We start from the raw sequence: 25,390 nt of genomic DNA, 5'->3' as shown, positions 1-25,390 counted from the left end.
CCCCATGGCTTGCAGCAGATCCTTTCGTAGTGGCCTCTGTGCCCAGCTCCACTCTGGGTTTGTTTTTCCGGAAGGTTTCGCTGCGCCACTGCTCGGATCGGCCTTTCTTCCCTGACGCTACTCCCGGCTAATTTAAGAGCAAATGACTGCGGTGCCAGCAAGCAGAGCGCACCAGAGAGGAGATGGGGAGACCAGTTAGCCAAATGAAAAATTAAGATGACCATCTGGATTCCTGTTTTCTCCCACACTTGACAGCTGGTCCCCTGAAAACACCCTGCCCTGGATCCGGCCCCGCGCTTCCCGCAGTGGTGGAGACGTTGGCATGGTTTCTAGGCCAGGGCTGCCCGTCTCCTCATCAGTTTTACTGTCTGAGCCTGAGCCCTCATGGAGTGCCAAGGGGCTCAGCTGCTGCATGGGGGTTCTGCCAGGAATCCCCCCAGTGGGCATAGCCCAAAGCCATCCCTGCTGGGTGCCCCGGGCTAAGGGCTCAGTCCTGCATCTTTGTGGGGCAGCGGTGGCGTTCCCAGGACAGAAGGTGATTTTTTTCCTCCCTTTCCAGCTGGCTCTGCCCTTGCCCCATCCCTCAGCACTACCTTCCTGCTGGTTCTGGAGATAAAGCTTCTTCCATCAAAATTCCCCTCAAGCTCTCTAGGAGGTTTGAGGGGTTAAAGCTCTGCTAAACCCATGGTTCATCCTGGAACAATAGAGTACATTAATACCATCCCTCCTCATCCTGCTGGGGCTGGGGTGGGGCATGAAATCCGGCCCCCAACACAGCTTTGTGCCCAGAGCAGGGCTCTGCTAAAGTAAATGGATTATTGACCAGTTTGCAGAGTGAAAGGAAAAAATGAGGTGATGGGGAAAGGGGCTTTTCCAATTAACCTTTTCCCACACGGGGTCTGGCAAAGGCTTCGCTGTGCAGGAGGGGGTGAGGGACTGGGTGGTATGGGGAGGCTGCGCAGGGCTGGGGCTGACCCCACACTTGCCTTTGCAAGAGATTGCTCCAGCATATACGAAATCCCAGTGTGGGATTTGAGGGGTTTGTGTGCCCAGCATGCTGGGGAGAGATGGGGTGAGGGACAGGGACCACCTACCCTGCCCTGAGCCCCTCTTGCTGAGCCAGGGTGCCCTCACTCCCTCTCATTGCTCCATAGGGATGGGGCTTTGGCTCTTGTGAACTGAAAATGCTTTTTAAATCTCCTGCAATAAGGTGGCTCTGCCCAGGCTTTGGGGATGGGTGTTACCACCATGCTCTAGCCCCATTCCCAGAATCCCCTTTCCTCCCTCTTGGCTGAGCTTTTGGCTGCATCTCTTCCCTGGCCATGACCTCAGCCACAGCACAGCAGCTGCGAGCTCCATCCCACTCAGCAGCCTGACTTGTCCCAGTGCTGCTGCATGTTCCAGCAGTGCCTGTGCCAGGAACCTGAGGACAACCAGGTGGGAGACGCCTCAGAGTATCCTTGGGACCCAGAGGTGATGGCAGTCTGGGGGCTTGCGGGATTCTTTTGGGGGTGTTTGCCTTCCCTGCTCCCACTCCACCAGCCATGGTAGTGCGGTATGAGCCGCCCTGTCCCCCAAAACTCATCCAAAATCCACTTTGAGGGCAGTGCTGGAGCTGAGGGCTGTGAGTGCTGGTGTTTGTTCCCGGGGCAGCCAGTGATGCTGGGGGAAAGGAGGCTCCTGCCTCCCTCCCTGCCAGATGGTCTAAGTGGGTCACACCAGGGCAGTGCAGGGGATTTGTGCTTTAACCCTTAATCCCCCGGGATGCACCGTGCACGGAGGGGGAGGGAGGGATGTGTTGCTGAAGTGGGATTAAGCCCAGTTTCACCGCCTGGTTTGCCATTGAAGGTGATCTCAGAGACAGGTCTGGGTGCTGCTGCTGCTGCAAAGCTGCTGGGACAAGGGTGACGTGTCCTCCCTGGCTGCACTGGGAAGGGGTTGGAGCAGTCATGGCACTGCAGTGCCAGGGGACACAGTACCCCAGCGAGGGCAGAAGGCATCTGCCATTCCCGTGTGGCCTTTGCAGTGACTTTTGGCCATCCCAACCTCTGGCTTCCCAGCCACCTTCCGGTGGCCCCGATGCCCATCTCGTCCCCAGCGGGTTGGCAGCCCTTGGGTATCGATGCGGGGTGTGCTGCCGCGGAGGAAGCCCCGCTGGCAGCCCCGCTGTGCGGATGGTCCCCCACTCCCGCTAATCCTCCCCCTTGTTGGTCGGGCATCTGTTCCGCGGGAAGAGGCGGCGGCGGTGCCGGCCGCGCCAGCCGCCTGGCTGCCATCTGCTCCCTCCGCTCCCAACGAGCCCGAGTGCTAATGAGCCCGTGGCCCCGGCCCAAGAGGGGGGAGAGGGGCTTGAAAAGAAAAGCGGAGGGGGAGAAGAAAAGCCCCTTCCTTGGAGGGGCTGTCAAAAGGGAGGCTTTTGTCTGCCCCTGCCCTCCGGCTCCAGCTGGACGGCGATGGGAGCGGGGAGAGCTAATTAGGCAGCTCGGGAGTTGCTGGGAGGCTACGGGCAGCTGAGTGAGGGGAAGAGCAGGGGATGCCCGCAGGACTCCCTCCCTGCTGCTCGCAGAGCCTTCATCCTCCTCCTCCTTCCCCTGGCCCTGTCCATCTGCCTCTCCACTGGACTGGTGCCGGGCACCATGTCCCTGCTGGCCTCCCTGGTGGGGTGAGGGACACCTCTGTCCCCACCTCTGTATGAGGGACAAGGGGATGGAGGTTCCTGCCAGGGCTGGGTGGGATGCAGTGAGTGCCAGGCAGCACAGCCAGGCTCAGCACCAATGGGTACCTCAGCCAGGTGTGCTGTGCTCCGGCGTGGGAAGGTGTACAAGCACCTAAGGATTCAGGGAAAAGGCCACTGGAAGCCCCTCTAGGAACCCCAAGCTCATGGATGGGTCTTTCTTAGTGCTACTGGGATACCCCCAGAAGTGCTGCCTCTCCCCACTATACCCCTGCTGTGACCACATGAGGCTCTGTCACCTTCAACTGAAAGCTCCCCAAAGTGAATGTGAGGCTGAGTTGTCCCCAGACCAGCACTGCAGGGACTGGCAACCAAAGGGGCGGTGGGAAATGTGGTGGTTTTGGGGACAGGTCATTTCTGACATGTAAAAGTCCATTTTAGAGCTCTGGTGAGCTCTGCTCCGGGGCTCCAGTTCCCATGGTCACCAGGAAGAACATGGGCACAACCTGGCCCTGCTGCTGAGAGTGAAGGTCCACAGCACCTGGTGGGGAAACACAGGGTGAGGCTCTCCCTGGATCTGGGACTTGCTGCTGCCCCATCTCTGGGGAGGGGGGAGTCTGGGGCCTGCAGTGCCCGTGCTGTGCCAGGGGAAGCACCGTATCTGATCTCTTCAGATGAGGGATGAAATCAGGTGGAAGGAAGCAAAAGGGGGGGAAACTCCACTGGCTGGCTGGAGGATCATTTTGTAGAAATATTTGATTTCATCCTTGAACAAAGCCACTGCAGACACTGCCCTGGCTGCCAGGCAGCCCCTCGTCTGCAGATGCCAGGGGTGTGGGTTTGTGAGTGCAGCACTGGTGGGGTCTGGCACTTTGGGGGGCTGTGCTGGTCATGGGGTCTCCCCCCTGGCTCGGCACCATCCCAGCACTTGAGTGAGGCTGTTTCATGGATGTACCAAAGTGTGGGGAGCCAGGGCAGAATGTAGCAGTTTAGGGTCTTGCAGGGCTGGAGTCTTTCCCTGCCTGGCTCAGGGAGAGCTGGCAGATGCCCCCATAGCAACACTGCATCCAGCCAGCCCCCATCCCTCCTTGTCTCCCATCCCTGGAGAGACCAGAGAGCAGGACACTTGAACCCTGCACACGCGTTCACACCCCTCCCATGACGTCCAGCTAATGAATATTTAGGGCTGTGGGGCCCTAAATAATAAATAGCAGTGATGACCTTGATGACAGGGATTGCTAAGAAGCCTCTGCCCAGCGCTGGGTCCTGTGGCTGCTCTTGTCTCCTTGCTGTCACCATCCTGCCCCCACCATCCAGGGCAGCCTGTCCTGCTGTGGCTTGTCCCCAGAAAGGGCCTCTGCAGACCCCACCCTGTGTGTGTGTTGGGGGGTCCCCACTCTCCCTTTGGGTCCCTGGGCTTGGGAGATTTCTCCTTCCAGCAGGTCATGGCTGGAGCTGAGCGTGTCTCTGCTCAGCCCCATTCCAACCCCTTCCCACATCTCTGTGTCTGGCAGCTGCACCTTTCTATACGCTCATTTTTCTATAAGATGAACTTATCAAATGCAAACCCTGCGTCACTGAAATGAAATCATTTCGTGCATGACCACCCTTTCCTTTTCTCTCTTTTTTTTTTTTTCCCTTCTTTTCTCCCTGTGGGCACTGAAACCTCTTCATCCCTGCAAAGCCTGACCCAGGCCAGCAAATCCCACCTGTTTTGGCTGCAGGGGGTGCCAGGGATTTGCCACAGCCCCATGTCTGGTGTGAGCCCCTGGGAGCTCTTTGCTGTTGGGAGAGTGGGGGTCTGCTGAGACCCACAGTTCTTCCCTTCCCCATGGAGACCCACACACTGCTCCCACCCCCTTGGTCCTCCTATGGCCCCAATCCCTGATGGATCCATCAGCTGGAAAACAGGGCTGCGTTTGATGCCTGGATCGGAGCCCTTTGGCATTCCCAGCAAAGGGCAGGGAGAAAAGCCAAATCCAGGGAGCCAGTTTGCCTTCGCAGCCTTGCTTAATGATTTTATAGGTGTGGGCAAAGGCACAGATGTTGTGGTGCCTGAAATCTGGCAGGAGCAGTGGATCCCAATGGCACGGCATCCCTGCCAGGCCTTTGGTGTGGCGCAGATCTGGCACGTGCCAGGGGGATGGACCAACACTGCTGGCAGTGCCCATGTCTTGCTGCCACCATCACCTGGCAAAGGCCACAGAACCCTCTGCAGGACACCGGGTGCTGCAAAACTGGTTTCTCTGTCAGCCACTTGAGCCGAAAGCGCTGACAAACACTGGGAGTTTAAAAATAGCAGGTTTTTTCGCACGCGGCGGGAACACTTTCCCTGCCAGCGCAGCGGGAACTGCAGGAAGGGCTTACAAAAAATAATACAAGCAAGGAAAAAAAACTCTATTAAAAACTGTACTGGTGTTTCAGGTGGACTGAAATGAGTCCCCAGTCTGGAGGCAGCTCCACCAATGACCCGTTTAACACTTCATGTTTAATTTATGTCTCGGGGACATATGGAAGAAGAAGCAGCTGCTGCCCTGCCCCAGACATCTCCGCATTCACCCCTGAGTGGGTGCCTGGGTGGGCAGAGGGGACACTGTGGGAAGGGCCTGCTGCCTGTGGAGCTGCTCTGCTCTCTCCTCCCTGGAGCAGGGGAGGCTGTGACGTGCTGGTATGGGCTGCAAGAGCCTTTGTGCTGCTGGGCCCCAGGGCTGGGGTCAGGTGCCCACCTCGCATGCAGGTGGCTGAAAATGCTCTGAGACCCACAGGCAGTGACAAAAAAATGGGTTTTCCCTGCCGCTAACACCAAATTCCAGCAGCGCATCATCCTGCTGGAACTTGATGGGACTTCAGCAATGGGCTGGTTGTAGTGAATTTATCTCTGAGTCTGTGTGTGTTGGAGGGTGACTAGAAGAGAGTGGGGTAGGAGGCTGGGATTTTAGCTACATTACTGTCAGGATGAAGAATTAGCCACTGCCCAGCAAGAGAAATATTTTTGCATTAAGAGAGATTTCACAGTTAAAGAGCTCCTGCTGCATTAATCTGTGGGTCAGCTGGAGCTGCCGTACAACCCCCCCTGCCCACCAAAGCTGTGCAAGTGTAACACCAATCTGTAATAGCATGTAAATATATCATAGCTTATTCTCCACGGCTCCATCGGCTGCAGCCAGCGGAGCATTCCTGCTCTACCAGAGTGGGCCTGAGGATGGCTGTGGCACAGTGGGGGTGGGAGGCAGTTAGGGATTTGGGCAGATCTACCCCTGAGGCTGGTGTTTTAACTCAGGGAATCTATTCCCTACCAAACATTTGCCCTCTTCAAATCCCCCTGCTCTGATCAGAGCCCAGCCAGGTTTGTTATGATGGGGAGAAACAAGACAAGCGGGGTCAGCACTGCTTCTTCCAAGGGATGAGGTTTTAAATCGCCAGAAAACTCCAAGATCGGGAACTTATACAAAATAAAGCCCCAAAGCGACAAAGGAGACCTGTGCCCACGTGTCGCCTGCCCTTCCTTGTGTGTTAGACAGGGTCTGTGGTTATCTGTCACCACCCACCCTATCCCTGCCTTTGTGTGCCCATCAGCCATGGGTTGGCTGGGTTGAAGGGTGATGGTGCAGGGCCTCTGGAGTGGAGAGACAGGCAGATAACATGTGCTGGGAGAGGGAGGTGTGGGGGGCTGGGTGGGCACCACCAGCGGAGGAGGAACAAAGAGAGCTGCTGGTTAATCCCTGCAAGGGGCATTTGCAGCCTGACCTGCTGGGGAGTGCTGGAGCCCATGGGCCGCTGGCCTGGCTGTGCCCTGTGTCTCCTAATGGAGGATGAGCTTGATCTCCTGGTGAGCTCCTCTGGCCATGTCCCTGGACCTTGGCAGCCTTGAGGGGTCACTGTGCGGGCTGAACTCTGCAGGACACATGACATGCTGGCTGCATCTCCCCCAGGATCCCAGGACACCCCTTAATGCAGGGGCTCAGTTGCCTGTTCTGTCTGATTGCTGGAGAAGTTGTTGGCACAGTTTTGGACTAAGTCCTTGTGTTCTCCCAAACATTTCCCACATGTGGTTCAGGAGCCAGTGAAGGCAAAGGATGTCCTTTGCATCTTTTGGAGGGATTTTGGATGTTTCTAAGAGTCCAGGCTGGCAGATGCAGCTATTTTGTGCTTCAGGCATGTCCCTGTCATGGGATGTGCTGGGGCTGTGTGGCTGTGCCTCATGGCCAGGTCCCTGTCCCTGTCCCTGCCCTTGCTGTGAGTGTGGAGCATCCCAGCACCTGCAGGGACAGAGCTAAAGGCACAACACTGGCAGCATGTGCCAGTGGCAGGTTTGGCTCCCACTGTTTTCTGCCTTGTGGCAATAGTTACTACCCCATCACCTTCAGAGCTCCCCACAAGTGTTTATTCCACCCACAGCCCCAGTTTCCTCATCCCCATCTCTCCAAGAGGGCTGGGATGCTCAAGGGCTCTTGGCATGGGAGCTGTGCTGTGGGGACGGGTGGGTTAATTTTGTGGTGGAGGCGTGTGGGCCAAGAGCTGCCTGCCGGCTCCCCGGGCTCCGAATGCCACCCAAGGCACATCCATCCCTGATTAATGGAAACTGAAAAGCAGGATCCTGAGGACCCGTGGCTCCCCTGCCCCCCTCCCTGCCTCCAGCTGCCACTGCCAACCCTGGCCCTGTGCTGCTGCCAGGTTTGTCCTACACGGAGCGGGGGGTCTCACCCTGCCTTTCCATGGAGGAAAAGCAGGCAGTGGAGCCCATAGATACAGCCTGAGCTGGTGCTGGGACACAGCCACTGCCCTGCTCCCCCTGCTCACCCTCCCCACCACGTTGGTATTGATTTGACCTGAGCTCCCTTTAATGTGCTGTGATTTCTTTCAATTAGGCTTTGAGCGAGGTCTCTGCGACGTTCAATAGAGCTGGACCCGGCACAGAGCCTGGACCAGCACAGTCCAGAGGGAGACGCTTGCGGATGCTCCCCCATCCCTGACAAGAGCATCCAGTCATGTCATATTTTCCCTATGTCCCATGAGGATGATTCCACTGCTTAAAGGTTGCTCCTTGTCCCCTCTGCATCTCCTGACTCTTTCCATTCACTGGATTGGTGGCTTTGTCACCCCAGCCCACAGGACGGATTTCAGCATCGTTATCTGGTTCACCTTCCTAATTTAGACGAGCACTGGGCCTGCATGGTCCCCCCTGCTCTGGGCAGCTCCTGCCAGGTGGAGCTGAACCAACCCTGAGCACCCCTCACCTTCCCATCCCCTGCAAAGCTTTCCCCTTTCTCCTTGGTGGCTGTCATCTCCTGGGGGATGCGCTTAGCCAAGTCAGGGCTTGGTGTCACACTGTTTCCGGCAAACTAATGGGCAAAGTGCTTGTTTCCAGAGATTGTGTGGAGCAGAAATCCCTGCCCTTCATCTCCAGCTGCAATTATCGAAGCCAAGTCGATGCAGTTGATGGTAATAGGATGGTAACACTGTCTGAATTTGTATTTAATGCTGATTCCAAGGGTCTATAATCTTCATCAGCACCACATGACTTTTTATAGAACAGAAAAATGTGAGAGCGGTTAATGAGCTGTAATTCTGGAGAGCTTCTGCCTTGATTGGGACTAATTATTTTCTTTATAAAAATAATTAACCATGCACACAACCTATAGAGTGAAAGGCATGTGGCATTAATTAAACCATGCGGTATTTTCAATGCACCTTTATCTCCTGTTTCCCAGCACATCCCAAATAGATGGTCACACACTGCAGAAAGCCAGGCTGGGCACAAGCTGGCATCATGCAAGGGCTTGTGCTGGGCATAAAGGACAGGTCCTGAGTGAGGGGGCTGCATCCAGATCCCACTTCTGCAGCTGCCTGGCCCTGCATGTACCATAAAACTCCTCATTTGGGTAGGAAAGGCTGTTTTGGGTAGAAAAAGGTGACAGTGCTCATGTGTGGGCTGTCTGTGCTGGGTGCAGGGGGGATACTGGGGGTGTCTCTGCTCTTTTGGCTGAAGAGCAGCCAGTGGGACCCTGGGGGAGCACAGGGATCTGTGGTGTGAGCTGTCATTCGATGTGGGGCATCAGGATATCCCAAAATTAAGGTGGTTGCTTTACACAGGCCAAGCCCTTGCTCTCCAGTACTCTGAGATCCCGGGATGAGTCCCAGGCGAACGCGCCCCAGCGCGGGGTCTGTGCGTGCTTAGACACACACTTACATAATACATAATTGTTAACAAAACTAATTCCTCTATTTTCCTGGAGGTATTCCGAGAACTAATGAATATATTTGCATAATCTTGATTTTGTTTATGAATAATTCTGGATTATCCAAATGTGAATAACACCGGGGCTTTGCCACTCTGGATTGCCTTTCAGCTGAGGATAGCAAAGCATTTTACAAATATTAGTTCAGCCTCACAAATCCCAGCAAGCAATAAAATTATTATTACACCCAATTAAAGACGGATGGGATGAAATCTGAAATGATCCTCTGCAGCCCTTCCTGGCAGGGTCTGCCACGGGCACCCACCTGCCTCTTCCAAACATTCCCCCTAGGAAACAGCGAGCCAAAAAATATCCCTTCTTTTCTTTTTTGGGATGATTTAAAACAATATTCACAGTCGCAGAGTGGTGTGGATGGTTGGGGACAAGTCTTGGGAGCAGAGAAGGAGGTTTGTTTCAGGCTCTGACCCCCACAGAGCCCTGGGTGCTGCAGCACTGATCACCCCAATGACTGCCACGTGGCAGGGATGGCACAACCATACCAGCCCCTCCCTCCTTGGAGCAGAGCAGGAGCAGAAAGGTTTCTGTTTTCCTTCCCAGAAACTCTCCCTAACTGAAAACCTCCTCACCAGTCCTTTCTGGGTAGGTGGCACAACCACTGAGGTGTTTGCGACAGGACCAGAGGGTGTTACAGGAAGGAGGATTGGAGTCAAACCAAACCCTCCCATCTAAAGCAGCAACTTGTGAGTTTCCCAGCTCAGCTGACATAGCAGTTGTGAGACAGGGAGGCGAAGAGCCCTTCTGGCCACAAAAAGCCCCCAGCGTGGGGGTTAAATCCCACTTGCCACCTTCCTTCCTGGGCTGGGGACATTGCAGGCTCATCTCTCAGCAGCAGAAATCCGTTGCTTAATTCCTTCCCACAGGAGGTAATTGCTGCCCACGCTTCCCCACATGGGAACATCTGCTTCTTGCAGTGCCACTGAACCCTCCTGGCCCCGCGTGGCCCCGGCAGTGCAGCCCTGGGCACCGTGGGGGGATGGAAGTTCAGGAGATAAGCCCCAAACGGGAGGATTTCCAGGGACCCCTGCTGTGCCAGACCTTGCTCAGGTGATGCCACTGAACACCCATGCTGGGACACCCATTCAGATGCACCCGTGGGTCTGTCCTGGGGGGGTCTGAGCATTTTTTAATGTTGGGAGTTATTTCAAGCTGAGCCCTTGGGATTGCTGTTCACTAGGTGACACCATGACTGTGTCCCAGCACACATGGGACAGCACACAGGGGACCCCCTGAGTGACTCAGTGGGTGGTTTATTAATGGTTTGCAGTGACCTGAGTGTCCCTGTCCCCAGCCTGGATGGATGGATGGATGGAGGGATGGGGTGTGCAGCAGTCAACCGGAGTTATTCCCAGAGCAGTTCCACAGCCAGGCTGCAGCTGCATAAACAGGTTGGTTTTTTGGAGTTATCCCGGTGTTGGGACTTCCAGTGTGTTTTTCCCTCTTCTTCCAGTGGTAATTCAAAAGAAGCAAGGAGGAAAAAGCTTTATGTGAGCGGCAAAGGCAGCATTTCTGCTCCAAGTGGATCTTCTCCAGCCGTCTTCTCCTTGCTGCTTCCAACGTGCCTTATTACTAATTCATTTTTAAAGTGATCTCTCAGCGCTCCCAGGAGCTCCTGGTAACTGTGTGCTCACAATTCCCTATTTGATTAAAATTTAACGAGCTGTTATTGGCAAATACACTATTTCACTGCTGTTTGCCATGCCAGATAGCAAGGGTTTTGGACAAAGGAGGGAATGGGTGCATCTGATGGTCCCTGGAACAGGGTCTGGCACTGTGCAGCTCTTGGGCGTGAAAGGTGCCCTCCAGCCTGATCACATTGCAGATAGTGCCAAAGTGCTTCTTTTCTAGGATATCCTTCAGTTCATTTTTTTTTAAACCCCTCCTAAAATGTTAAACATCATCTTCTGGTGCTCCTCAGCTTCTGGCTCCCAGTGTTGTGCTGGGAAGTGCCCAACCACAGCCACTGGGTTCCCTCCCTCTCAGCCCATGGTCCAGTTTGGTTTTGCCCTGCAGTGCTTGTGGGAGAGAATTTAATGAGAAATTTGAGCTCAGATCCAGACTTTTCCTAATCACAAGCTCTGCAAGGGCTGCTTCAGGTTGCCCCCATGCCTGGCCATCAGCTCTTGTCCCCTTCACCCAGAAGCAGTTGCCCCCATGGCTTTCTGAGGCTGCCTGGGGACAATGGCAGGGACGGGGTCTGGGAGTGCAGTTTGTGACCTGCCAGGAGGAGAGCGGCCATGAGGCTATGGCAGGTTTTAGCATAAGCTCTCAGCCCCAGTCCCTCCTCACACCAGTTCCTGGGTCACTCAGGAGCCTGGAGTCCCCCAGAACATGGATCAGGGATGTGCAGGATTGCTGTGCCATGGGGCAGCACGGCGATGTCAGCACTTCTGTCTGCATTTGCAGGCACCTGTGACAGCCAAGGCTCCTCCTTTCCTATTTCCTGAGAGAGGGTAAAACTGGCTCCTACACAGACATGGCAACCAGCAGGGTATTTGTCGAAGGAGGAGTATTTGAGGACAGGAAAGGCACAGGATTGTCCCCCTGAGAGCAAGCCTGGCCCGGCAGTGTGCAGGTGCTGACGGGCAGGAAGCTCCGCAGGGACCTCCGAGCCGGCAGCGTGGGAGGCACAAGATGCCGTAGAAACCATTTGAGATGGGGCAGCAGTCCAGGTTTTCTTTAGAAACGACGTGCCCATGTGCCATATTCCTCGGGTTTGTCTCTGCAGTTGCTGGCAGGCAGACAGCAGAGCCATCCTGGATTGCTGGCAGTGAGGAGAAGTGACTCCAAGCCCTGCAAGGTGACCAGGTGCTCAGGAAGGAAGCGAGACAGGGAACGGGGGTCTTGGTGCTGCTGGGGAGGAGGAGATCCAGCCGTGGGGAGCAGGGAGAGGCTGTGCTTGCCCTCGTGCCTGACCCTGGTCCATGGAGCTTTCCCCTGTGGAGTTTTTCCCTCTGCCAGGGCCATCCATCCTGTGAGCCTCTGCCACTGCCAGCTGGTGCCCAGGACAGAGCCCTCCCGTGGGCTGCAACCTCACAGAATCCCCCAGAGCATCTGGCACCGATTCTGCGCCGCTACCGGGGCCTCTTCCAGCAGGGAAGCTCCTCTGTTCTGATCTAACCACGCATAGTAAATCAACTGCTGGAAAATAAAGAGCCAAGCTGCTTTTTTGGCCCGGGATGTGCCAGGAGCAATTGTTAAACCTTTCTGGAGTCCCAGAAGGAAAAGGAGCCGCTGCCACATACGGGCTTGCAGCAGGACACAGGGTTCCCGGGAGCAGGAGGGGGAGGCGAGTCACGACTGGCAAAAATTTGACGAAAAATGTATATTACAGAATTGTATTTCTCTTCTGTGTTTAAACTGCCTCAAGAAAGCCACGTGCTTTTCTGCAGCTGGTGCCTCTGCTGATGCACAGAAAAAAAAATAGCGGGGAGAAGATTAAAATTGAACTGGCTTGGAGTCTGTGTAATCAAGGAAAATATCTCGGTGATTTGCTATTATAATTTTCAATAACAAACTGCAGGGCTCCTGGTGCACTAATAATAACGGGTTGAATGAGGTGGGGAAAGAACCTGCCATGGGGTGTTTGTGTGTGTGTGTGCTTGTGGGAAGCACTTACAATATTCCCCTTCTCCTAATTTTGAAGAGGTATTTTTAGTGCGTATTTCAAAGAGCTTTACATAAACACATCTGCTGGAGTTTTTTCTGTGAGATGTCTTTACAACCCTCTTTTCTGTCCCCTCCCTTTCCAGGGACAAGGGAATGGTTTGACTGTTTTCTTTTTCAATCAGATGAGCAAAGCTGGAGACCAAGAGAGAAAATCAAGGGGTCATTTTGCCAGCGCCAAAAGGTTTCTCAGCACCAAGGGTGGGTTTTAGAAATTATTTGAGCAGCTCAGACCACCCTCACTGAAGCCTGGGGCAGAAGCACATGGGATGTGGCCATGGCAGAGAGCCATGGGGGTATGGGAAAGCAGGGATCCTGACCCACCACCTGCCCTCTCCTGCACAGCCAAAACCTCTGAGTGAGGAAAGGAGAGGAAAAATGAGGTATTCCATCACCTATCTCTGCACTTTTTGCATGTTACTCAGGAGAACTGGCGAGAGCATCCCTGGTGCAAGTGGCTGTGGGTGCACGGGTTTCTCCTGCTTACCCTCAGGATGCCTGTGTCCTTCCACAGGCTGATGTTCCCAGTTCCCAGGCCAGGCATCCATCCATCATCATTTAATGCCAGTTAAACATTCACAGCTATTAGGCTCATCAGAGATGCTTTAACCTTTTTTTGTTTCGGGGCTCTGGTTGGCTCGAGCTGCTCCTGCCTTTTCACTGGGGGCTATAGAGAAGATGGGATCTTGGAGCCACTCAGGGCTGAAGTGGGGAAGGTAGTAAAGTTTCTATACTGGTTTTCCAAGATCCTCTGCCCTGAGCTTGGAAGTGCTGTCAGTGCAGGCCTGCCAAGTGCAGTCAGTGTTCGGGGCCTCTGAAGTGCTTGTGTTTGCGGCCGGGTGCATCCAGCACCTGACCCAGCTGTGTGTGCAAAGGAAAATAAAGGATGGGGAAAAAAAAGGGCTTGGTTAGCATGATCCAGCCCCAGTTTGCTTACACTGCTGCTTGCAGAGCAGCTGGGAAGGGCAGACGGGATGTGCAAGGCCACCAGGGACTGGGATTGCTGGAGCCCATCCTGGGGAGGCGATGGACAGTGCGGCTGTGGGTGGGGACATGGCCTGGTGCCAGGGTCCGGCAGCTGAAAGGTCACTAGGAAGACAATTTTCCTGCTCTTTTCTCCTCTTGAGATGAGTTACTGCGGGGAAAAGGCTGACTGATAAAAGCTTTGTGGCAGGAGACTGCTGTGGGGCTGGGGCAGAGGAGCTGGGCTGGGACACTGGAGCCTGCGGGCAGAGGAGGGCAGTGCCCGGCCCCGGCAGCACAGGGGTGTCAGCACACAGGGATGTCAAGTGCACACCAAACCCTCGCTGGCTGCACGTCCCTGGGAGGCCAGAGGGGACGGGTGTCGCTGGGCTCAGCTCCCAGAGGAGTCTGCGTCACCAAGTGCCACATTTCATGGCCTGATGCGATGGCACTTGGCCATGGCATGGAGCATGGCAGCCCGGGATGGAGGGATGGGGATGGTTTGGGAGTTAGCTCTGCTCCCTGAGGCAGAGAACGCCTTGTGCCTTTGTCCCATCCTCTCTGGAGGGTGCCAGGATCCATCCATGGGCAGGAAGGGCAGTGGTTAACTGGCCTCCATGGTGCCTCCACAAACTGGGGGTGACATCCCTTCCCCAGGGAAGTGAGGCAGGATGGCTTGGCCTCAGGAGATGGGGCTCTGTGGGGCACTGCTGGCAGCAGGGAGCCCAGTGGGATTCAGAAATGTAACGTGCCTTTAGGAAAGGCTGGTGGGAAGCAGTTCAGGCATTTTGCAAAAATAAACAGGGACCTCCCCATCTCACAGCAGGCTAGCACCACCCACCCCTTCTCCTCCAGATGTACATAGTGTTTTATGGTGATTTCACCCCCCTTCAAATGAAGAATATTTGGGTTTTTCCCCACCAGTGACCTTCCCTGCATCATGTCTATTAGAGTAGTAACAGATCATTTCTCTCTGCTGTCTATACATTCTGTTAGGGAAGGAAAACACAGGAGAGCCTAAATATGGGACCAAAATGAGGAGATGGGCTGGCTGGGCTGTAAAAAGTAGTGAAAGGCTTGGGCTGATGGAGAAGTGAGAGCTCTGTGTGCCTGCTGCTTCCCTTAGAGCCACTGCAACCCTGGCAAAAATTGCCATGAGCCCAAAATACCCCTCCTGGACCGGAGACTGCTGGGATGGGAAGGGACAGGGTGAGCCAACCTTAGCAGCAGGTGGCACAGGGCATGTTCTGCACTGAGCTGGTGGCAGGCAGCCCACAGGTGCCCTGCTGTGGGGGGTCTCCTATCAGGAGCAGGCATGCTGCTTTGGGACAGGTCTGATGGACAGGCTGGATTTCTGCATGGGAGAAATAAAGGAAAAGTGAATGCAAGTGGTTGAATAGCCAAATGGAAATGGAGAGACTTGGAGGGCAAGTGGGATGAGTGGGCAGCTGCCTTGTTGTGGCCTGGCTGACTGTGGCCAGGAGTGCATCCTTAGGGAAAAACATGTAACCTGTGTTGGGCAGAAAGGCTGTGGTCCTCGCTCTGATGCTGGAGCAGTGTTGTCCCCCAGCAGAGCAAACCCTGGGCATCCTTCTTGTCTCCTCTTCTTCCTACCTGCTCTGGCCCATCCTCTGGGCTGAGTGAGCCCCACACTTCCAGCAGCACCACACTGAGCATCCTCACTGCTCTCCTGGGGCCGGCTCCAGCAAAACACCCACGGAGGGCTTTTCTTTCCTGCTGCAGGCACGAGCAGCAGGGAATGTGTGATAATCCCTCCTTTGAGGCCACAATAATCGTTCACACCAAACTGCATCACTTTTATATCAGTCATGAAAGACACCAAAGACAATAAGAAAAAAATACAGTTTTATATATATATTCAATCAATGTCTACGGAGCTCAACGCGAGGGGATTACCAGCCAGTTTAGAGCGTTAGTGACTCTCAGCATCCATCAGAGGAGAACATTTGGTTGAATGGGAGCCAGCCTTTGATGGAATTGGAGAATAATTATTTCCATCGATAATTACATCCAAGCCCAGAAGAAACGGTTCCTGGCACGTTGCAGGACAGGAGTCCTTGACTGCCTTGAGGCCAACGTGTTTTAACCCCAGGACCTGGAAATCCCATTAGTGGGAGTGGGGGCTGGGGTGAGAAGGACATTGCCTGCCGTGCCCAGGTCCTGGCAGTGGTGTCTCAGCCTGCTGCCAGCCCGGGGAGGAACCCTCCTGCCTCCACTGCTGGAGTGGATCCAGCTCAGACTTTGCACAGGTCATTAATTTGGGGACGTTTTTAATGGATCCTAATGATTGAGCCTGTTCTTAAAAGGGGTTCGGGAAAGGCCACAAGCCAATTAGCTTGCACACAGAAAGCGATTAACTGTGTAGCTTCCTGGATGGTTAAAAATAATGTAGATGTTGGGAAGGGACTGGGGAATTTATTACAAGCAGAGTAACAGAGTTTTAAAGCCAGAGGGGCCATCACTTCCTGCATGTTCTGGGCCAGAAATATTTCACCCAGCTTCCCCCTAGTGACTCCTGTTCCTTGTATTTGACTGTGCACATCCTTAAATGTTCAGGCATTACAAAAAGGCCTCCAAGGAGGAATCAGCTATTAGTGAAAGTGGGAGCTTGTTGAGAGAGAAAACAGGTGGAGACACACCTTCTGCAGGTGCCCCTGTGCCAACTCCAGCCCCAAAATGTGTTGCTCATGGCTGAGGCAGGCAGTACGATGTTGCCTGGGACATGCAAGACTTTATTCATGCCTAACTGGGGCTTTTTGAACATCACATTGGTCTTTAACCACCCTCTGGGCCCCATTCAACCCCCAGGATATGCAGCCCTGGCCCTACAGGGGGCCCACGTGTGATGGCTGTGGCAGTCTCTGCAGCCCAAAGTACCTTCCACTATGGCTGCAGGGCTGGCAGAGGGACATCCCAGCCTTCCCCTTCTCTGGTGAGGTCCATGCAGCATGGGGGCTTAGTTGTGCTGCTTTCCAAAGGGCTGAGGAAGGCTGGGTGGCAGACACAGCAGTGGGACCTTTCAGAGCTGACCTGGGCATGGATGGCTAAACTCCAAACCCAACGCTGGGATTGGCTCCAGAATTGTAATGGGAAGAAACGGGGACACTTTCAGTGCCAGCTGAATCCAACCCACCCCAGATACCAACCCACAGTCAGGCTGAGCCTGGACATGCCAATACTTGTTTTATCTATTCAAATAATACTCTGGATGACATCAAACCCTCAGTGTTCTTAGCACCCCTGCTGGGTACAGCTTATGGCTTTCCATTAATCTTTCCATTCTTTGAAATAAACATCTGCAGGACCTGGAAACCTATTTACTTCCATCCCGAGTGTCTGCACACAGGCTTGTTTGAGTTTGTTTTCTCCATTTGGCTTATTTTCTTCATTTCAGCTTGCACAAGCCCTGGTGGTTCTTAAAGACCACTTAGTGGCTCTGCTCTTCACCAGCTCCCATGGTCTTCCCAGGGCTCTTGCAGGCACTGACCTGATGCAGGTGATTCCCCTTAGCTCTGCTGGGCTGCCCCAGGTTCTCCTGGTTGGGCTTTCAGCAGAAATAGTTGTGTTCACTGGCCCAGCACCCTATTTGTAGGAGCAGGGAAAAAGGCTGCTCCCTGACTGCCAAAAGTTTGCTTCCAGTGAAGGATGAAGATGTGTGGCAAGGTATTATTAGGGCAATAACAGGTTTGGAAAACTGCATTTGAAATGCAAAAGGTTTTTTTCTATTAGAGTGCAAGGCCCGTCCTGTCTCGGCAGAGCTGGTGATCTAAAACCCAGGACGCAGGAGAAGATGTCCTGACTAGCTCCCATTCTCCCTTCCCCGTTGGATTGGATCTGGACAGCTCCAGACTGTCCGTGCAGTATGGAGCTGTCCAGCTGCTCCCTGGCTGCATGACACTCGTGGCACCTCTGAATGCTGAGCACAGCAAGCCTGGGGTGCAGCTTTGACTGAAAATGGGGAATTTTGTTGGAGCCTTGTAGGAGAATTTCAGGGCTGAACACTGAGAGCAACCTGCATCTCTCCTTCACAGCAGCACAGGTCCTACCTGTGGAAAGGAAAGGAGATTCCCCAGGACATGGGAAACCCTCAGCCAGTGATCCCAGCTGAAGGGACAGCTCTTGATGGCTCTCTTTCTCTCCTCTTGCTCCGGCAGTGGGACACTCGGCTGCCTGCCGTACCCTGCGGAGGACAGACGTCCCGAAAAGCTGAGCAGCTGCGTGGTCAGGGAGACCTCCACCACCAATGGCTGTGTCAAAGGGAGGGAGAGACGAGACCATGGGCACCGCAGGTCAAGCAGGTAAGAGCCAGGGCTGTGAATGGGGTCACCTCAAAGCCAAGGGGTGGCAGGGGAGGCATCTGTGGCTGTTTATCCAGAGCTGGGGATGGCTTAAATGACTCTGTGAGTGTACAACAGGTGCATGTGATTGTATGAAATTCCAGTGCATGCTGGCAGGGAGAAACCTGCAGTTCACTTCTACTCCAGGGCTGGCTCTTACAGCCTCCTTACAGGCAACCTGCCAGCACCCCTCTGCACTACCAGGTCTGCTGAGAACCACCCTCAGCAATTCCCCTCTCCCCAGGCCTAGATCAGACCAGCAGCATTGGCTTCATTAGGACACAGCTTCATTATCAGCTTGTTGTTTGTCCCTGATCACTTGAGAGGAGAAAAATGAATGGAACATTGTAAGTGAAGCATCTGGGGTCTCTGAGCCCTGCCTGCTAAACTATCTCTGAGATTAAAGCCTCTCCGTTCGATTAAAGATGCTGCAAAGAAAGAGCAAGAAAGCACATTTCATATCTTCAGATTTCAGGCTAAGTGGAACAATAATCTGAAGCACATTTTTAATTAGACTTTGATTATAATCACGGAGAAACAATTAAAGTCAGATCAGCACATGGGAGAAAGCTTCCACATCAAAGAGAGATTTTTTCTCTTGGGAGAGGGAGAAGGGCTCTGCAGAAACTCTCTGTGGCCCAAGGGTCAGAGATTCTTCCCTGCTTTCCCTTGGCTGTGGTCCAGCTGTACCCCTGGGTGAAGGGGCTGAGGGGCACCCAGACCTGTGTGCTGGGGAGCCCAAAGCTGTGAGAGGAGAAAGCACGTGGGAGCTGGGCTTGAGCATCCTGAGAACAGAGAGTCTGTTAGCAGTGCTCAGGTCCCCGATCTAGCACAACCCTGGGGTGTCTCTGGGCAGGTGTCCGAGCTTAGTGACAATGAGAGTTCCTGGGAAATGCATGATTTCTACCTCAATGCAGACAGAAGACCCACTGAGCCCAAAGTGTGCTGTATCCCCTAACAGTGCTACTGCTGGTCTGCAAAATCCTAAGGAGGAAAAAGAGAGCAAGCAGGAGTCTGTGGGTGCTCTGTGGGGCTGTGGTTGCACCTTCGATTTACTGCACCAGAAGCACTCAGCACTCATCCACAGTTTACAACTGAAGCACTAACTTGCAGTTTTGTTTTGGAGAGCAATTTTGTTTTTCAAAGCATATTAAAAGCGCTAAGCAATTGGGTTTTTATGACAGTGTAATTTTGGTGGTAATTCAAGCCCTGGCTGATCAAGTGTTGAGGGGCGGTGGAGGCTGTGGCCCCCCCCAAAGTGCCATTTGCTGTGCATTAGGACTTTTATTAGCAATAACGTTTGTTCTTTCTACAGAAAGCTGCTCAATTTTTGATCTGTTTCTGTAGTGAAGATCCCACAGCATTTTCCAAACACAGGGCTGCTTCCACTCATTACCTGCTCCTGGCTCTTCCCACTGGCAGGGGGAGAAGTGAGGAAACTGAGGCACACACCCAGCACCCTCATTTCCAGCAGTGATTCTTCAGAGGCCCTGGGGAGCTGGCTGTGCCCCCACAAGCTTTGGTCTTGGATCCATTTGGGGATCCACCTGGGAATCTATTTGGGGATCCATGGACTGATTTGGGATCAACCTGGGGATCCACAGGCTGCCACCAGCTGTCCCTGTCTCTACAAGCATTTGCTTTAGTTAATGAGTAGCCACAGAGTATCTGTCATTTTTTCAGCCCAGTGCTCTGAATTAATTAACCATGATATTTGCTTTTCATTGAAGCATAATGCAATTCGACATCATATGTTTAAAAAAGAAATTAATTTACAGGAGGGTTTATTTTCAAGCTTTAACAACTGTATAAGAGATGCATATCTCCTTCAATTACCATAGTGTCTCAATAAATATATATATATTTCTAATCAATTGCTACTTAACACATGTCAAGTCTTTATTATAGTTAGATGCATCTGGTTGTGATAATTACTGTGTGCAAATTAAATGCCAATTAATTATTTAAAGCATATTTACAAAGAGCAACAAAACCTATAAATCTGTTACAGAGTCGTTAACCTTAGCAAACATATTTTAAATAATCAGCATTGCTGTGGTGTAGCTGTCTTGTTATAGCTCCATTAGACCCTTTAAACTGTGACCAACTAATCTGTTAGAGGGTAATTAGGCATCACTCGTGCCCTGAGTCCACCATGAACACTGATCTTGGTGCCCCATGTCCCTGAGGTGGGGATGGCAGACAGAGTCCCACGGGAGTTATCTAGGGTTTATTTTTATTATTTTTGATGTTTGTTGGTTTTTCCCCCCTCCTCAGCCCTTCATGTGATGGGGAGAGGCCGCCACCAGCCCGGGGGAAGAAGAAGAAGAAGAAATCTGGCCGCAAGAAGCGAAGGAGGTGAGGGCAGCCATGGCAGCGTGAGGGGACAGGCAGGGCAACCCTTGGCTGGGTGTGATGGAGGAGGGTCAGTGAAGGAGGTGAGGGTGGCCATGGCAGCGTGAGGGGACAGGCAGGGCAACCCTTGGTCGGGCCTGAGGGAAGAGGGTCAGTGAAGTAGGTGAGGGTGGCCATGGCAGCATGAGGGGCAGGAGGGGTTGACAGCCCTTGGCTGGGTGTGGTGGAAGGAGGGTCAGTGAAGGAGGTGAGGGTCAGCCATGGCAATGTGAGTGGTGTGAGGGGACAGGCAGGGCAGCCCTTGGCTGGGTGTGAGGGACGAGGGTCAGTGAAGGAGGTGAGGGCGGCCATGGTGTTGCGTGGGATAGGAGGGGACAGAAGCCCTTGGCTGGGTGTGAGGGAAGAGGGTCTGTGTAAGATGGAGGCATGAGGGGCTGGGGGTTCCACAGCCCAGGGAAGCGCCGCCATCTTCTCACCCTCCCCTCAGGCCAGCAGAGCTGGGTTGAGGCTCATCCCTGGACTCATCCCATTCCCACTGGGAGCCCCCAGCCTCTGTCTGCCCTGAGGGTGCTGCTGGTGGTGGGGTGAGGGCTGGGGAGCCCTGTGGTTCCTAATGCCCCTGTGTCTCCTCAGGTCTCCCTCTTACAGCCCCTCACCTGTGAAGAAGAAGAAGAAGAAAAGCTCCAAGAAGAGAAAAAGAAACAGGTATTTTTTCCTTGAAAACGTAATTCAGCTGGCAGCAGCTGCTGGGGGGTTTGGAGAAGAGGTGGAGGGCACAGCTGCCTCGGGCAGCTGCCGAGCCCAGCTGGCAGAGAGGTGTGAGGCTCTGTCTGCCAGCAATGGCCACCTGGAGGTGAACTCTGGGCACAGAACGGGGTGCCCACCCAGGGCAAACAGATAAACATGTGCTGTTGGGGTGTGGGGGCAGAGAGACAGACAAACCAAATCCACAAGAGGTCTGGGGAGCATCAGCCTGCTGTCCTTGCTGTCCTATTCATGTGGCTCTCATCCTCTGGGATGCCAATGGGATCGGTGCTCAGGGTTTGCACTGGTCCCTGTCCCTTCTTTCCCAGCTTGCAGAAAGTGCCAGGACTAGGAAAAGGCTCAGACAAGCTCCCTGCATTCACATCTCAGTCTCCTCTCCTAGCTCTGGTGACTGCCTCCACCTTCCCCTTCTGAAGCCCATTTTTAATTCAGAGTATGATTAAATTTTAAAATTGCAAATATTTCACTGTTTTCTCTCAGCTGTTAAACCAATATTTGAAGAGAACAGTGGATACCATCTTCCTTGGAAAGTTCATGTATTTATAATATATTGAACCAAAGAGAGAACTACCAAAAATGGAAAACAGGGTGAAAAGTTGAGCTTCAGTCTTAAAGAGGAGCAGAGACAAGGATATAGGAACTTCTTTAAAACAGTTTCTTCCCAAGGAGGGATTCTTATGCTCTTTTGCAAATGCCATCTCATGATGGAAGTCCTTGGTCAGAGACTCTTTGGCTTTGAACCCTTAGTACCCATTTATGCCCCTGCAAGCCAAGAATAAGCTGTAGCTGGTCCTGAAAGGCAGTATGATAAACCATTCAGGATTAGTGACCAATGGAGGTTGTTTCCAGACACCTGGTAGCACTTCAGCTATGGATCCTGACTGACTTTGCCAGAGGCAATCTCACAGCCCCTTTAGGCAGGACTTCAGGCAGGATGTTGTGCTCCAAGGTGAGATGAGACAGTGGGCTGTGCTGTGCAGTGGGGCCAGGCCTTGCTGCATGGAAGTGTCCTCCATGCTCTCAGGGTGCTCTATATGAGAAAAGTGTCTCCTGTGTCATCCCAGGGATGCTTCAGGAGTGAAGACAGAGTAATGACAGCGGTTTGGCTGTGAGACTGCTCTGGAGTCACACGGGAAGGATTTTTCCTTTGCTATTTGGTCCTTCATACAGAAAACCAGGGGAAGGACTCACACTGGCCACCTCAACGTGCACAACCGCGAGGCAGTAGCAGAGAAAAGGGACCCACCAGAGATAGGGGATGTATTTGATCTCTCTGAAGGCTTGTTAACCTGAGGATCACATTCTCAATTACTTGCGGAGTGTGCCAGTCACTTCTACCACACCATTTCTCAGCTGCTAAGGGAGAGCTGGGGCCATTCTGCCCAGATGATGCATGAGGTCCTCTCTCAGTGCTCAGTCTGGGCCTAAACACATTGTCTCTGATTCAAATTTACAATTTTGTGAGGCGCTGTATTCAATGTACATATTTGTGTCTTGCAGGTTATCTTCAAAGAAGAGAAGGCACAGGTAAGAGTTGAGCAAGTGTGGGTGGTCCCTTAGAAATACAAGTTTAATGGTCTCTTCAAGGTTGATGTTCACTGAGTGGGGCAGAAGACACTTCTTCTGTGTCTCCTTGTGGAATCCCCTTGGCTTCCCCCCTTCCCTTGGGTCTGGGGCTACCCTCTCCCTATTCAGCCTTATGTGTTCCTCAGACCTCACAGGAATTGGGCCCCCAGCCCAGCCTGTACAATCAAGTACATAACTGGTGTAACCTCTTGGTGTTACCTCTGGCAACCTCATCCATCCTGCACCTGAACCTTCATTTCTCTTACGGTTTCATTTGCAAACAGTGACCATCTTTGAAACATTCAGAGTCAGTGGCTTCCCAGGTGTGTACTGGAAGAACTCTCCTGATTCCAGTACGTGTGTGTACAGTATCAAGAAGTTTTCATCTTTTCTGTGTAAAAAGGCAAAGTCATCAAGTTGGCTGATCCCTTTAAGGGTTTTGGCCAAGCCCACGAGGCAGATTTGTCAGCAGGCACTCAGACCCCCTGTGCTGTGGCAGAATCATGAAACCCTTTCATTTTTACTGCATGCTCTTGGGCAATCTGGCTGTAACATTGATGTGTGATTGTGCAGCTTTTTATCGGAACAGAAATCTCCGAATTAATTAGCCATTTCTTATTTAGTTCCTCAAGCCCCAAAAGTAAGAGAAAGGAAGAAAGAAAACACAAAAAACAGTAAGTAGTGATTCATGGAGTTCCCTGCCCTGCCTGCACAGTGTGGGGCTAGGAAGTGCTTGATGTGGTGGGGCCCCTGGAGCTAACACCTGCTGCACAGCCCTAAGTGACTCTCAGGATTATTTTGCAGCTAAAACCAGCAATTCTGGTCTTGCTGGAATGAAAAAGAGTTTGTAGAGGCTGGAGATCTTTCCTCTCCCTTTCTTTTCTGATCCCTCATTCAGTACTTTCTCTGTGTCTCGCAAGGATGTGAAGGGTCTTGTTCATCCAGTCTGGAGCAGAGACTCCGGCTTTTCTGGTGGGAGCAGCATGAGAGGATGAACTCCAATCTGCTGAAGGGACAGGCTGGCACGCTCTTAGTGGGAAGGGCCCTGGCTCCTCCTGGTTTGCTGCTCTTGGATGTCACAGTAGAGGCTACTCATGATATAAAGTACAGCCAAATATTTGAATGGGGCCTAGGGAAGAGAAAGGATTTGTTTGAAGGTGATGGAGGTTGCAAAAATCTGGTGTTGAGGTTCCCATCAGCCCTGGAGTGTTAGCAGAGCACAGTCCTATGGGGCAGATAACCAAGGGGTATGGTACAAAATGGGGTTCCTCAGGGCTGGAAAGAAGGGTTGTAAGCTGCCTCTGTTTTTAACTTCCTTTTTTGTCTTCTCCTGGCATTTGCAGCTTCTGGCTTCTCACCTGCTTTCAGAGCAAGGAAACAGTTCTGAGGCTTCACCTTGGGAACTGATCCCCTGACTGGCTTTGCTGGGACTTGGGATACTGCCTGAGCAGGCCATTTCTATTGCATGCAGAAAGCCTGTCTCCTTTCTTCTATGATTTCTGTGTGTTCAGTGGCACAGACACCGTTTTTTTTCCTCAAACTGGGCTGCCCTGCACCTAAAAATCACAGTGGTAAAAGGGAGGCTTCCTAAGTTATTTGCAAAAGCAGGCATCTCCCCAGCCTTACATGGCAGTACCCTACCAGTGTGGTTAAAGCAAAGATCCAGGTCCTGCTGCTGTGTCCTGACCTCAGGGAATGGGAGCTGCTGGAATTGCTCTTTGGGGATAAACCAGACAAGGCCTTTCAGCCTCATTTTCCGCTCACAAATCAGAGCTGAGCCACTCCTGATTTCTGCAAACCTTATTGCTCCCAGGCGTGGATCAGATGGATCCCACGAGCCACCTCAGATCAGGATTTTTGCATAATCACGTTGCTTTGGCTTATCTTTGCATCAAGCAACTGGTTATCTAAATCACACAGGGCCAGTTTTTCCTCCTGAAGGGAGGGAAAACACAGTGGAGGGACTGATGCAGAGGGTCAAGAGCAAACATGAGGATTTTCACACAGATCCACCATATGAGGGAGAGATGTTCAGTGTTGCTGATTTCAGCTGTATGGAAATAAGGAAGGCGGATCCCAAAACGTGGAGTTTTTAAAAATGCTGGGTGTGAAAAGCATCAAAAGAAACAGCCAAGTGGAGTTGAAGGAATTGCTCTGGGGGTTGTCCTTTCATCTTAAAGGAGGTGCTGTTCTCAAGTAATTATTTGCTGGGGTTTTATACCGGCAGGTTGCTAAATGCTGTCCAAGCAGGCCATATTCATGCTGTCAGTGACTGTATGGTGTGGCCACGAAGCCAGGTTGTTCCCACCAGCTAACCCACCATTAGCTTTGCCTGCTGGCACAGCCATGCCAGCCTGAGCAGATGGATGTGCTGCCAGGTCTAAAATAAATGCTGTGGTGGGCACTGGTGAGAGGGAATGGGCACAGAAGGTGGCAGGTAGCCTGTCACCGATGTCACCCTGCTCTCTGCATGCAGGACTTCGGGTGTTGGCGCAGGCAAGAACAGCCCTTCAGTGACAGGGCCAGGCAATCCATGAGAAACAGCCTGGATGGTGCAAAGGGAAGCACAGAAGGGCACTGGACCTGTGTCCCTGTGCATGGTTTGCTGGGGACTGTCCTCAGGCCCTGTCACAAAAGCAAGCAGCAGTGACTGTGCCCCTGGCAGAAGCCAGGTAAATAGTCCTGCCCCTCCAGCAGGAGCCATGCACAGGGCAGGCTGCAGTTAGGGAAGCTGTACTTTGTGTAGCAGCCATGAGAGTTGCCCACAGGACTGGCCAGATGCTCCC

General features: G+C 52.9%; 1 protein-coding gene across 2 annotated transcripts in view; it reads left to right on the top strand.

Moving 5' to 3' along the window:
- SRRM4 (serine/arginine repetitive matrix 4) overlaps positions 1-25,390 on the top strand; it is a 48,501-nt gene that overhangs the window by 2,468 nt on the left and 20,643 nt on the right. For both annotated transcript variants that reach the window (XM_027696741.1, XM_027696740.1), the window contains exons 2-5: positions 17,736-17,879; positions 20,196-20,276; positions 20,907-20,978; positions 22,539-22,565. In XM_027696741.1, coding sequence (XP_027552542.1) covers positions 17,736-17,879; positions 20,196-20,276; positions 20,907-20,978; positions 22,539-22,565 — 324 coding nt within the window. The remainder of the gene's footprint in view (positions 1-17,735; positions 17,880-20,195; positions 20,277-20,906; positions 20,979-22,538; positions 22,566-25,390) is intronic.

This window comes from Neopelma chrysocephalum, unplaced genomic scaffold, assembly GCF_003984885.1.
Source record: "Neopelma chrysocephalum unplaced genomic scaffold, ASM398488v2 Primary Assembly neopelma1_116, whole genome shotgun sequence".
In the NCBI taxonomy this organism is placed as follows: Eukaryota; Metazoa; Chordata; class Aves; order Passeriformes; family Pipridae; genus Neopelma; species Neopelma chrysocephalum.
The sequence above is the reverse complement of the archived record's forward strand: the minus strand, read 5'-3'. Positions and strand labels throughout refer to the sequence as shown.